At 43.1% G+C, this 12,224-nt stretch overlaps 1 protein-coding gene across 3 annotated transcripts in view; it reads right to left on the reverse strand.

The window, feature by feature from the left end:
* Positions 1–12,224, reverse strand: part of CEP89 (centrosomal protein 89) — a 75,460-nt gene that overhangs the window by 29,681 nt on the left and 33,555 nt on the right. For all 3 annotated transcript variants that reach the window (XM_061172671.1, XM_061172670.1, XM_061172672.1), the window contains exons 10-13: positions 6,399–6,449; positions 6,151–6,234; positions 4,039–4,142; positions 1,057–1,172 (exon numbers count right to left, since the gene is read on the reverse strand). In XM_061172671.1, coding sequence (XP_061028654.1) covers positions 1,057–1,172; positions 4,039–4,142; positions 6,151–6,234; positions 6,399–6,449 — 355 coding nt within the window. The remainder of the gene's footprint in view (positions 1–1,056; positions 1,173–4,038; positions 4,143–6,150; positions 6,235–6,398; positions 6,450–12,224) is intronic.

Raw genomic sequence — 12,224 nt, forward strand, 5'->3', positions numbered from 1 at the left:
CTGTTTAGATCTGCTGTGTTTGAGATGAAGCTCAGTAAATATGAAATTAATTTCCCTGTCGTCTCTGATCTTTGAGGTTTTCTCTCCCCTCCACCCCAAGCAGTGCCAGGACAAAGGCAGCTACTCCTGTGCCTGCTCAGTCTATGGAGAGGAAACTCCTGCTGGATTGAGAGCTGCTCTCACTGCGGACCCGGCCTGGCCGGCAGACACAAGCCAAGCGCCAGCCCCGCAGCTTCAGCTACAGCAGGGTCTGGTAGCGGACTCTTCCGTGGTGTGGAAAGGGGAGCCGCTGAATAACAGGTGCAAAAGGGGAAACAGAAAGGACTCACGCTGGCTCACAGAAGACAGCTTGTATCTTGGCCTCCTGTCCTACATTGTTCTTCACCGGAAAAGAAATATCAGTAAAGCCAAAGAAAAAAAAAATACCACTCTCTTCTGTGCTCATAAGTTTTGGTTTTAATCAAAGTGGAATAAATGACTCAGTCTGGCCACTTCAAAGTCCACTGTCGTACGCTGTGAGGCTCCTGGGATGGGGCGGCGGTGTGGGGGCGGGGGAGACATGTGGGGAGAGGAGGCGCTCACAGAAAGGATCTGACGGAGATTTAAGCTACGGCAGCGCCTGGAGCGCTGAAGGAAGGGAGAGAGCACAGAGAAACTGTTTGGAGAGTCAATGGTTCCTACTTATTTACTCATTCAACAAATTTTGGGGAACGTGTCCTTGTGTTGTTTCAAATATTCATCTCACACGATTTTTCCCAGTTACGTGGCACACTGTTTTCCCCCAAACTCAGTTCTGTTCACTCTAAAGCTGTCATCCACAACTGATTTACAAAAGAGAGTAACTCGACACCGTGGAGTCCAAGAGAAAGCAGTCAGTGCATCACGGGTGATGGCTGGATATGCTACAACATAAACAGCTGTCCTTCAGTAAAGAAGAACATGTTCTAAAAAACATGACTTCCAGTGTCTTCAAGTGGGGGTGGGGGGGGTGCCAGTGTAAAATGACACAATGGCGACGTCTCAGCATCACCACCACTCGCGGGAAGGACCGCTCACCTTCCTGGAGACGCTCCTGGTGCGTGTCCTTGGCTTTTCTTTGCTGAATCTCCAACTGCTCTATCAACAACTTGTTTTCCTCTAAAACAAGTTCTGCTTGAGTCTGAAGCTGACGCCTACAATTGATTTACAAAATTAAATACTGACATTCAGGTGCAGAATGATTACAGAGACACTCCTGAGTCTAAAAGAAAGCATCAAATGTGTTGTAGGTAATGACATGTTTTAATGCTAAACATGTTATTAACAGAGTAAATCTTGCCATTTCCATTAAATTGAGGGAAAGGACAGAAATGAAGTTTGAATTATGAACTGCTTCAGTAACTTGTTAAAATGTAAAATTTCAAACATATACAAAAGTAGAAAGAATAGAATAGAAACTCCCATGTACAAAACGCCCAGCTTGAACAATTGTCAAATGGTCAGTCTTGTTTCATCTATATAAACCTCTAATCCCTCCACCCAGTGGATTATTTTGAAGCCAGTATGAAATATTTTTAAAGAATTTAGAAAGTTCCCATTTTAAGCACAATATGTTCACTTGTACTCGGTAGCATATTTGCCCAAAGACAATGACTTTGTTAAAAGCCCTTGTACGAGTTCTTAAACTGTACTAAGACCCTCAGGTTGAATTTCACATGCGCAAACCCTATCCTGACAGTTGGTGCAAAGTAAATCCCAGCTCAGCTCAACCTCATGATCGCAAAATCCAGTGAGAATGAGCTAAAGGGATCTTAGAAATCATCTAGTTAAATGTTTACCACCCGAAGTACATGGTAAACCAGTAAATTATCTCAATTTTCCATTTCAGACTCAAAAAGGTGAGGTGGAGGAAGGAGGGAGAAAAGATGAAAGGAGTCCAGCTCTAGTGATTACCTCCCTCAACAGAGGCTGCGCACTAGCTCCTTGGCACCTGGAGGCGTCCCTACCAGCTGCCCGACCTGTGGCGTGGAGGAGGCCCCACGCTGTACCGCAGGGGAGCTCCCCTAGGCGGGGCCGCTCCAGCCTCCTCATGCCTGCCTCAAACACAGCAGCTCCACTTTGGACTTTCTTATCAGACTTCCTCCCTCCCTCCCTTCCTCCTTCCTTACTTCCCCCTTCTTTCCTTCTTTCCCTACCTCTTTCCTGCCCTTCCTCCCTCCCTTCCACCTATTCTTTCTTTTTTAAATGAAAGGGATCTCCCGTTCCTAAAAAAAAAAGTCAAAACCTCAAATTTAGTTTAATGCTCCTTCCCATTTTATAGGTAAAGAAACTGAGGTCCATTAAGCATGAGGTTACCTAGCTGGTCAGAGGCAGTTAGGGAAAGAGATGTAGAGTTTAGTTGCACCCCAGAAGTTCATGGAGAAATGATCTGAAACTAAGGAGAAAGACTCTGCTGACGTGTGAAGTCAGCGCGCCCGGAGTATCGGACCGGGATGCACTGCGCCTCACGCCCGCGTAGGCACAGAGAGCAGCAGCCAAGGCGGGGCAGGCGAGGGCACGACTGGGACGGGCTTCGCGGTGGCGGGAGACCTGCCTACAGAGTGCGAGGCCCCGGTCCTGCCCCAGCTGGAGGACAGTGAATTCAGAGTAGGGGGAGGCCGGCCGCAGGGCCTCAACAGGCCCTGTGCAGAACTAACAGCTTTCTGCGCCCCAGCCCTGTGCCACAGGCCACCAGACTAGAGCAGGACGCAAATTTCGAAGTCTTATAAACAGGACTGGGGAAGATAGTGGGCATGCGGATTTCAAAGTGGGGTCTGCCTTTCTTTCCTTTCTTTTATTTATTTATTTGTTTTTACCGTAATGAGAAGTAAACAGGTTTGACTTACAGCTATACACAAGGCTAGAGAAAGAATCTGAGGGTTTGGGAGAGGGCTCCTGGAAGCAGCCCAACTGACCTGCTTTCTAGGGCACTATTCAAGGAGGGTTTGAGGGGAGACACACTAGGAACCCTGACAGAAGAAAATCAAAGTTCAACTGGGGAAGCCACAGTACAACAGGATCCAGTAGCTGCCCAACCAGTCCCAACTGACACATCAGTGGCCACAAAATCAGGGAGAACCCACCTAATGCTAAGAATGCTGTTGACTCAATTCCAAATTTCTATATATCACGTATGGAAAATATTTAATTTTTTTCAGGGATGTTAAGACATTTAAAAAATATTAACTATAACATACCTACCCAAGGCAAAAAAGATATACCTGAGTAGCTTTTGCTTTCTTGGTCCTGCTTGGGTATTGCCTTTAGACTTCTGAAGACATTTACTTTCTCAAATGCACTGAACAGGCATCTGTTGCTGCTGTGCTAGACGAGCAGGACACGGCCCTGCCCTTGAGATGCTCCCAAAGGAGAAGAGGGAGACAGGTGTGAAGACAGGTAGGCACAGCATGGCAGGTACCAGGACAGGGCGTGTGTTTAGGGCCAAGTCAGAAACTGAGACAAAGGAACAATTCACTCTGCCTTCAGGGAGAGCTACTGACTAGCACCATTTGAGCAGGGCCCTAACGGATGTACAGGAGGGCAGAAAGGGGTGTTCCGGCGGGAGGGAAGGGCATCAGCAATAGGCGGGAAGTGAGGCAGCACTCAGCTGTCTGGGAATGGAAGGGGCAGGGCAAGTGGGAGCTGGGAGTACAGGGTCTCATCCAGGACTGTCTGTCCTAAAGCCCTGGGAGCCATCAGAGGGGTCTAAGAAAGGATGTGACTCAACAGGTTTGGGATGGGAAAAGTGCCCTAGAAAAATACAACCTCAGAAGATAAAAATGGAGACAGCAAATATATATTTATATATATATATAACCTATTTAGAATTTTTAAAGTAGTCTTTAAAATACAAGTTTAGAATAATTTACTAGTTTTCACTACACCTTATTAGTTTCTTAGAAACTCTCCATTAAAATGTTTTAGTTAAAATACATATATATTTGACAATTTAATAAAGTTTATTCCTATTATCTTTTCTTTTTCTAATTAGCAAAATACCAGAAACACAACACCACTTGCCATTCCTCACTGGTGACAACACTATTCTTATTCAGCTCTTGGTGCAATTTTTCATTTTCTTTCACCACTTCTTGGACTCTCATCTTAAACGTTCTCATTTCCTCCTGAAACAACATTTATGTAAACTGTAACACACACATACATTCATCTCCGTATTTCTTAGTTCTAATGCTGTCGCTGTGGCTAAAATCAAATGTTAATAGCTTTTAAGCAAAGTCTCATAGTACCGGCAGCCTTAAACTTGGTACCAGCACCAAGTGCCTGCCCTCGAGGGGCTCACGGTCTAGCGAGAAAACACAAGAGACAGCTGCCATGCAGAGAACAAGGGACAAAGCACTTCAGGTTTTAAATATTCCATTCCTAACTTGATAACATTTTTCTATAACTGCCAAATATTTGAAAAGATAAAAAGGGGAATAAAAAAGGCAGAGATGCCTGTAAATGCCATAGTTTTTTGTTTAAAGACTTCGGAGGATAAATTGGAGCTTTTTAGATAAAAATAAGAATTTTTCCTCCTAACTAAAGCCCATTTTGGTGGGGAAGGGCTTAGTGCAGGCGTTGGAGTCTCATAATTTTGCCCCATTACAATCACGAGAAAGTCTCCCTTACTTAAAGCCATCAGTCAGTCCAGCTTCATCACTCATTGGCCCCCACATGAGGACTGTTGCTTGGTCTGTTCTCGACTGCTAACGGTCTGTGTTTGTGGCACTCATGCTGGGTGGCCTCCATCATGACTTTTCTCAGCTAGCCCTTGGCCAGCTTCAGTATCGTGTGCTGTCTTTTGGTGAGAATCTTAGGTGCTAATATTTATTCTGGGATGCTTCTAAATATTCTTCTCCCAGCTAGCAGACGTTTATACTTATAAAAAGCAACAATGCCAAGCAACTTCTCTTTCTCTCACCTTTCTGCCCAAACGCACTCCCTAATTTCTAGCAGTCCACTGGCCCTTTTTCAGAACATGGGTGGGGCAAACTACAGCCCACAGGCCAGCTGCCTGTATTGTAATAAAGTTTTATTGGAACATAGCCACACCCATTCGTTCACACCTGCTCTGCAGCCGCTTTCATGCTACAGTAGCAGAGCTGAGTAGCTGCAAATAGAGACTCCATGGCCCCCAAAGCCTAAAATTGATACTAAGTAAATGTTTACAGAAAATGTCTCCCGAACCCTATTTTAGAAGGAGCACTAAATAAGTATTTTTATTATTTGGATTGATACTTAACCAATTATACAAGATTAATTCGCCCTCTTAAAAAATCAAGTGTCCAACAGAAAGCCTAGGAGAAAAGGTTCACAGCTGCATTACATGGGTCATGTACGTGGGACAGCAGAACAAGAACAGGCTGGGTGACTCTTAACAGACCCTTCCAATCAGGGATCCCAGAAATACCAACTCTTTTCTCCCTGGATCCCTCCAATTCCAGAGATCTCTTTGGTCACTTAAATAAGGAACATAGAGGTTCGCAGCACGGAAAGGCATGGGACGTATCTATAACACCTGCACAGCCTTGGTTTCCTGTATAATTAGAATGAACTCTGCTCCAGGAGCCATTCCCATGGAAAAGAGCGAACACGGCAGAAACAAAGAAAAACCTCACTTCCCCACCATTACCAACAGCTCAGTAATTAGACTTCCTGGGGGTCAGCTCTTCATAGAATTAAGAAGCATCTAAGTCTGCCTAAAACATCCCCGGTCTTCTACCTTCCTTGTCTGCCCAAATGTCCCTTTTACCAGTGCTGTTTGCAGCTGCACAGGACCAGGAAAGTAGCACCTCCCACTGCTGCCTTCTCCGCACCCCAAGATCCCAGCCCACGTGGGGCTGCCTGTCTGGGAAACCACGGCTTCCAATGCAGCACCACCCCGTCCCTCCATACTTCTCCCATCAATCCCAACCCACCCCTCCTGCTCCGCCCATCACTCTCTCCTGCCTTCCCTCTTCCTTCTCCCTGTCCCCACCCTGCTACACTCCCCCCTTCCTCCTTTCCTTCTTTTAACAAACACTTGAGTACCTGCTAGATGTTGGCTATACCTATCTTCAAAATGTTGCTTCCAAGTTTGAATTGGTCTTCTTTTTTACAAACCTTGCTCTTCTGAGACTTTTGCCCACCTACCTGAAGGCTGGCATTGAGCTCGTCCTTCTCTTTCATTCTGTCTTCATAGGCCAGCAACAAGGGGGACAGGTACTTTGTATCCACCTGAACATAAGGGAATAAAGAAGGTTAATATCTTTCTTACATCTAAACACAATCAGCACATCTTTAAAAAGGAAAGAAAATATACTTCATCTGGAATGGCTTGTAACAGCTATTCAATTATAGCCCAGAAAATATGGGCCTGAAATTAAATAACTTTCACTTACCAGCCAGGGCGGTATAGGGCCCTTTGATGGGAGGCCTTCAATATTTAAACTCTAAAAACAAAACACATGGTGAAGACAAATTAAATTACACTTCCTCTGAAATTTCAAGCCTTAGCTATTCTTAACCTAGACTGGGCATCAGCTGTCTAGGAATCTTGTGTGTGTGTGTGTATATAAATTGATATATTTCTGTATATATTTATATGTAGATAATTATCTGAAGTGTTTGAGAGTAATTTATAGACATAATGCTCCTTTTCCTCTAAATACTTCAATGTATATTTCCTAAAAGCAAAAGCATTCATCTATTTGACCACAGTACCATCATAAAAATCAGGAAATCAAGACTGATGCGATACTGTATTCTAATCTATAGACTATATTGAAATTTTGCCTATTTTCCCACTGATGTCCTTTTCTGGTCAAGAATCCAATCCAGAATTACATGTTGCATTTAGTTGTCAAAACTTTTCAGTATTTTAAAATGTGGAACATATCTAATAATTTTTTGTTGGATGCCAATAAAACTTTTCCAGCGTTATGTTGTTGAGTGTCTAGATTTTGTTGTCTTCTTTTAAAGTGTTTTGTTTTCTTCTTTTTCTTTTGTAGGCTCTTAAGTTACGCACAAAAGACGATGCTTTTGAGGCTCATCTTTTTACCCTGGCTAGGGTGGGTCTTTACTGAAAGGCTGGTTTAGCCATACTGCTAAGGCATGGCCCCTCTGGGCTCTTTACTCAACGCTGCAGTGTTCACCAAGGTCTCCCCACTGTGGCTGGTCAGAACCGAAAGGTCTCCAGGTGCTAATTATTTTTAGCTCACAGCTCCCTCAACTTGTTTTCTGCCCGGCCTCACAGAGTTTCATCCTATACGTGTGCAGGTTAGTGTTCAACAAAGGACTGCAAGGAACCCCATGTGGATTTATGTAGCTCTTGCCATGGCTGCCTCCTCTCTGGTGTTCCTGCCCCACAAATCCTAGTCTCCTCTGCTTCCCCAAATCTAACCTGTCTCTTCAGTTCAGACTGCTGTACTCTGCTTGCGTTGCTGCACCCTGCACTGTTATCCGAGAGCGCCTCCAAGCAGAAAGCAATGTGATCATAAGGCTCATCTATTTATCCTCCTTCTCCCCATGATCACATGCTGCCTGCTGATGTCTGATGTCTGTAAAGAGTTGTATTATTTATTCTGCCTGGTTTTCTAGTTGTTTACAGTAAGAGGCCAAACCTGGTAGCAGTAATTCCATCAGGGCCAGAAGCAATGGCCCTGATGGCATAATTCCTTATTCAACAAAAATTTTCATGATTCATTCAGCAAACACTGAAAGCTCACTAAGCCATTGTGGATGTTACAGCACATTTCACTGTTTACAAGGACTGTATGGTTCCACACAGAGTTGGGTCTTCTCACATAGCACAGGGCAGAATGTGCCTTGAGAGTGGTACAAACAAAAGCCTGCAATGGTTGGAGAGAGAGATCACCTCTGGCTGGAGGCATCAGGGGAGACTGTCATGGAGAACGGTGGCCGCAAAGGGTAGAATGGTGTGCACATTTTGGGGGGGCGGGTGAGGGCAGCAGCCAGTCACTGGGCCTGCCTGCCCACAACCTTCTGAAAGAGAACTGGCTTGCCCACAGCCCTGCAGAAGGTCCTGGCCTAGGAAGCCTGTTTTGGATCATAGGACCCCAGGAACTTTAATATTTTTGTTAAAAAAAAAAAAAAGTTAACATTATGTTAAGTGAAAGAAGTCAGCCACAAAAGACCACCTATTGTATGATTCCATTTATATAAAACATTCAGAATAGGCAAATCCACAGAGACAGAAAGTAGTGGTTGCCAGGGCCAATGTGGGTGGTGGGAAAAAAGGGGGAGTGACCGCTAACAGGTGTGAGATTTCTTGCTGTGAGTTTTCTTGCTGTGATGAAAATGTTCTAAAATTGATTGTGGTGACGGTTGCACAGTTCTGTGAATACACTAAAAATCACTGAATTGTATACTTTAAATGGGTGAATTAGATGGTATGTGAATTATATCTCAAAGCTGATATTTAAAAAATTTCAACCTAAGTCCTACTTCAAAAAGAAAGAAAGCAGCCCATAAAGCTGCCCTGAACTCCCAGGAGCCACGTGACAACACCGTGCACACCTGGCTTCCCCCCCCAACCCCGATCCCAGTAGGAGCCAGTGAGCTGGGCGTCCTGACAACCCCACCGCGCCTCCAGCCCCACACAACCCTCGCACACATGAGCCTCCAGGGCACAGACCTGAGCTGCTGGCCCCTCTTGTTGTTCCTCACAATTTTTGAGGTTTGCTCAGAACTTCAAAAATAGCGTAGTGGTTTGCTCAGTGAGAGTCTGTCGAATTGAATTCTGCAATCCTGCTTCTAAAGTAAAACCTAGTCTGTCTTCTCTCTTTATATACACATACACTGTGAAAGGATCTCCACCTCCAAGTTAATTACACACCCATCACCCCGCATATTTACCATTTTGTGGGGAGAGAACACAAGTTCTACTCTCTCAGCAAGTTTCAACTATACAGTACAGTATTATCAACTATAGTCACCATGTTATACATTAGATCCTCAGATCTCATTCACCTTATACCTGAAAGTTTGTACCCTTTTACTTGCCTCTCCCTATTTCTCCCACGCCCCCGGCCCATGGCAGTCACCATTCTACTCTGTGTTTCTATGAGTTCGACTTCTTTTTTTAAGATTCCACATATAAGTGACACCAAGCAGTACTGTCATTTATCTGGCTTATTTCACTTAGAATAATACCCTTCATGTTCACCTATGTTGCAAGTGACAGAATTGCCTTGTTCTTTAAGGCTGAATAATATTCCACTGTATGTCATATTTTTTTATATATATGTATATATATATGTATATGTGTGTGTGTGTATATATATATATAAAACATGTGACATATACCACATTTTCTTTATCCATTCACCCTGACAGACACACAAGTGGTTTTCACACCTTGGCTATCATAAATAATGCTGCAATGAACATGAGAGTATAGATACCTCTTCAAGATAGTGATTTCATTTCCTTTAGATACATACGCAGAAGTGGGATTCCTGAATGGTATGGTAGTTCCATTTTTAATTACTTGAGGAACCTCCATACTGTTTTTTATAGTGGCTGCACCAACTTACATTCTCACCAATAGTGTACAAGGGTTCCCTTTTCTCCACACCCTCACCAGAATTTCTATCTTTTTTAAAAAAAGACACGCTAACAGGTATGAGGTGATATCTCATTGTGGTTATAAGTTGCATTTTCCTGATGCATTAGTGACGTTGAGCACCTTTTCATATACTTGTTGGCCATCTGTATGTCTTCTTTGGAAAAATGTCTATTCAGATCCTTTGTCCATTTTCAAATTGGGTTATTTGTTTTTGTGCTATTGAGTTGTATGAGTTCCTTGTATAGTTTGGATATTAACCCTTTATTGGACATGTGGTTTGCAAATATTTTCTCCCATTCCATAGGTTGCCTTTTCATTTTGTTGATAGTTCCCTTTGCAAAAGCTTTTTTAGTTTTGATGTAGTCCACTTGTTTATTTTTGCTTTTGTTGTCTTTGCTTCTGGTATCAAGTCCAAAAAATCAATGCCAAGACCAAGGAGTTTTTGTTTTTTTTTTTTAATTTATTTATTTATTTATTTTTGGCTGTGTTGGGTCTTCGCCTCTGTGCGAGGGCTTTCTCTAGTTGTGGCGAACGGGGGCCACCCTTCATCGCGGTGCGCGGGCCCCTCACTATCGCGGCCTCTCTTGTTGTGGAGCACAGGCTCCAGACACGCAGGCTCAGTAGCTGTGGCTCACGGGCCCAGCCGCTCCGCGGCATGTGGGATCCCCCCAGAGCAGGGCCTGAACCGGCGTCCCCCGCATTGGCAGGCAGACCCCCCAACCACTGCGCCACCAGGGAAGCCCGACCAAGGAGTTTTATAATTCAGGTCTTACATTCAAGTCCTTAATTCACTTTGAGTTGATTTTTGTGTATGGTGTACAACAGGGGTCCAGTTTCATTCTTTTGCAAGTGGATATTCAGTTTTCCCAGCATCATTTACTAAAGAGACTACCCTTTCCCCATAGTATATTCTTGGCTCCTTTGTTAACCGTATACACATGGGTTTATATCTGGGCTCTCAATTCTGTTCCATTGATCTATGTGTCTGTTTTCATGCCAACAGTACACCGTTTTGATTACTATTTCTTTGTAATATAGCTTGAAATCAGGAGGTGTGATATCTCCAGCTTTGTTTTTCTTTCTCGAGTCAACTTTAAATATTTGAGGTCTTTTGTGGTTCCATATAAATTTTAGGATTGTTTTATCTGTTTCTGTGAAAAATGCCACTGGAATTTTGATAGGGATCACACTGACTCTGCAGGTCACTTTGGGTAGCATGGACATTGTAACAATATTCTTTCAATCCACGAGCACAGAATATCTTTCCACTTATTTGCATCATCTCCGATTTCTTTCATCAATGTTTTATAGTTTTTGGTGTACAGATGTTTCACCTCCTTATCGCTTCTCGGCCTTTTGGCTAAGATCAAGTGTACAGGTTTCACCTCCTTAGTAAATTTATTCCTAAGTGTTTTATTCTTTTTGATACTACTATAAATGGGATTGTCTTCGTAATTTCTCTTTCCAATAGTTTTTTGTTAGTGTATAGAAACACAACTGATTTTTGCATGTTGATTGTGTATCCTGCAAATTTACTGAATTCATTTATTAGTTCTAACAGTTTTTTGGTGGAGCCTTTAGGGTTTTCTATATATAATTTCATGGTCATCAGCAAATAGAGGCAATTTTACTTCTTCCTTTCCAATTTGGATGCTTTTTATATCTTTCTTGCCTAATTGCTCTGGCTTGGACTTCTAGTATTCTGTTGAATAAAACTGGTAAGAGTGGACATCCTTGTGTTGCCCCTGAAGGTTTCAGCTTTAGATGTAGGCTTGTCATATATGGCCTATTACTATGTTGCAGTGTGGTCCTTCTACACCCGGTTTGTTGAGAGTTTTTATCATGACAATATGTTGAATTTTTGTCAAAATTTTCTGCATCTATTGAGATGATCACAGGTTTTACTCTTAATTTTGTTAATATGGTGTATTATACAGTAAGTCCCCTACATACAAACCTTCAAGTTGCAAACTTTCAAAGATGCAAACATGTGCTCCATCAACATCAGGTGTGAGTGAAACTGCAGCTTGCCCTCCATCTCCTGTTGCTGATGATCCTTCAGCTCTACCATCTCCCACCTCCTCTTCCTCCTCCAGTCAGTAACTCTTCTTGCCTATTCACTCCATGCCAACCCCTGTATGCCAGCTGTTGTACTGTGCTACTGTACTGTAATCTTACTATATCGTAAGATTAAAAATGTTTTATTTTTTGTGTTTGTTTTTTACGTATTGTGTGAAAAGTATTATAAACCTAGTATGGTACAGTACTATATAGCCAATTGTGTTAGTTGGGTACCTAGGCTAACTTTGTTGGACTTAGGAACAAATTGGACTTACAAATGCGCTCTTGGAACGGAACTCGTTCATATGTAGGGGACTTACTGTACTGACTAATTTGCAGATGTTGAACCATCCTTGTATCCCATGAATAAACAGCCCTTGATCGTGGTGTTTGATCCTTTCAATATACAGTCATCCCTCAGTATCTGTGGAGAACTGGTTCTAGGACTGGCTGTGGATACCAAAATCTGCAGATGCTCAAGTCCCACAGTTGGCTCTCCAGATCCACAGTTCTACACCTGCAGATTCAACCAACCATGGATTCTGTAGTACTGTACGTATTTATTGAAAAAAAAATT

The sequence above is a fragment of the Eubalaena glacialis genome, chromosome 18 (assembly GCF_028564815.1).
Source record: "Eubalaena glacialis isolate mEubGla1 chromosome 18, mEubGla1.1.hap2.+ XY, whole genome shotgun sequence".
In the NCBI taxonomy this organism is placed as follows: Eukaryota; Metazoa; Chordata; class Mammalia; order Artiodactyla; family Balaenidae; genus Eubalaena; species Eubalaena glacialis.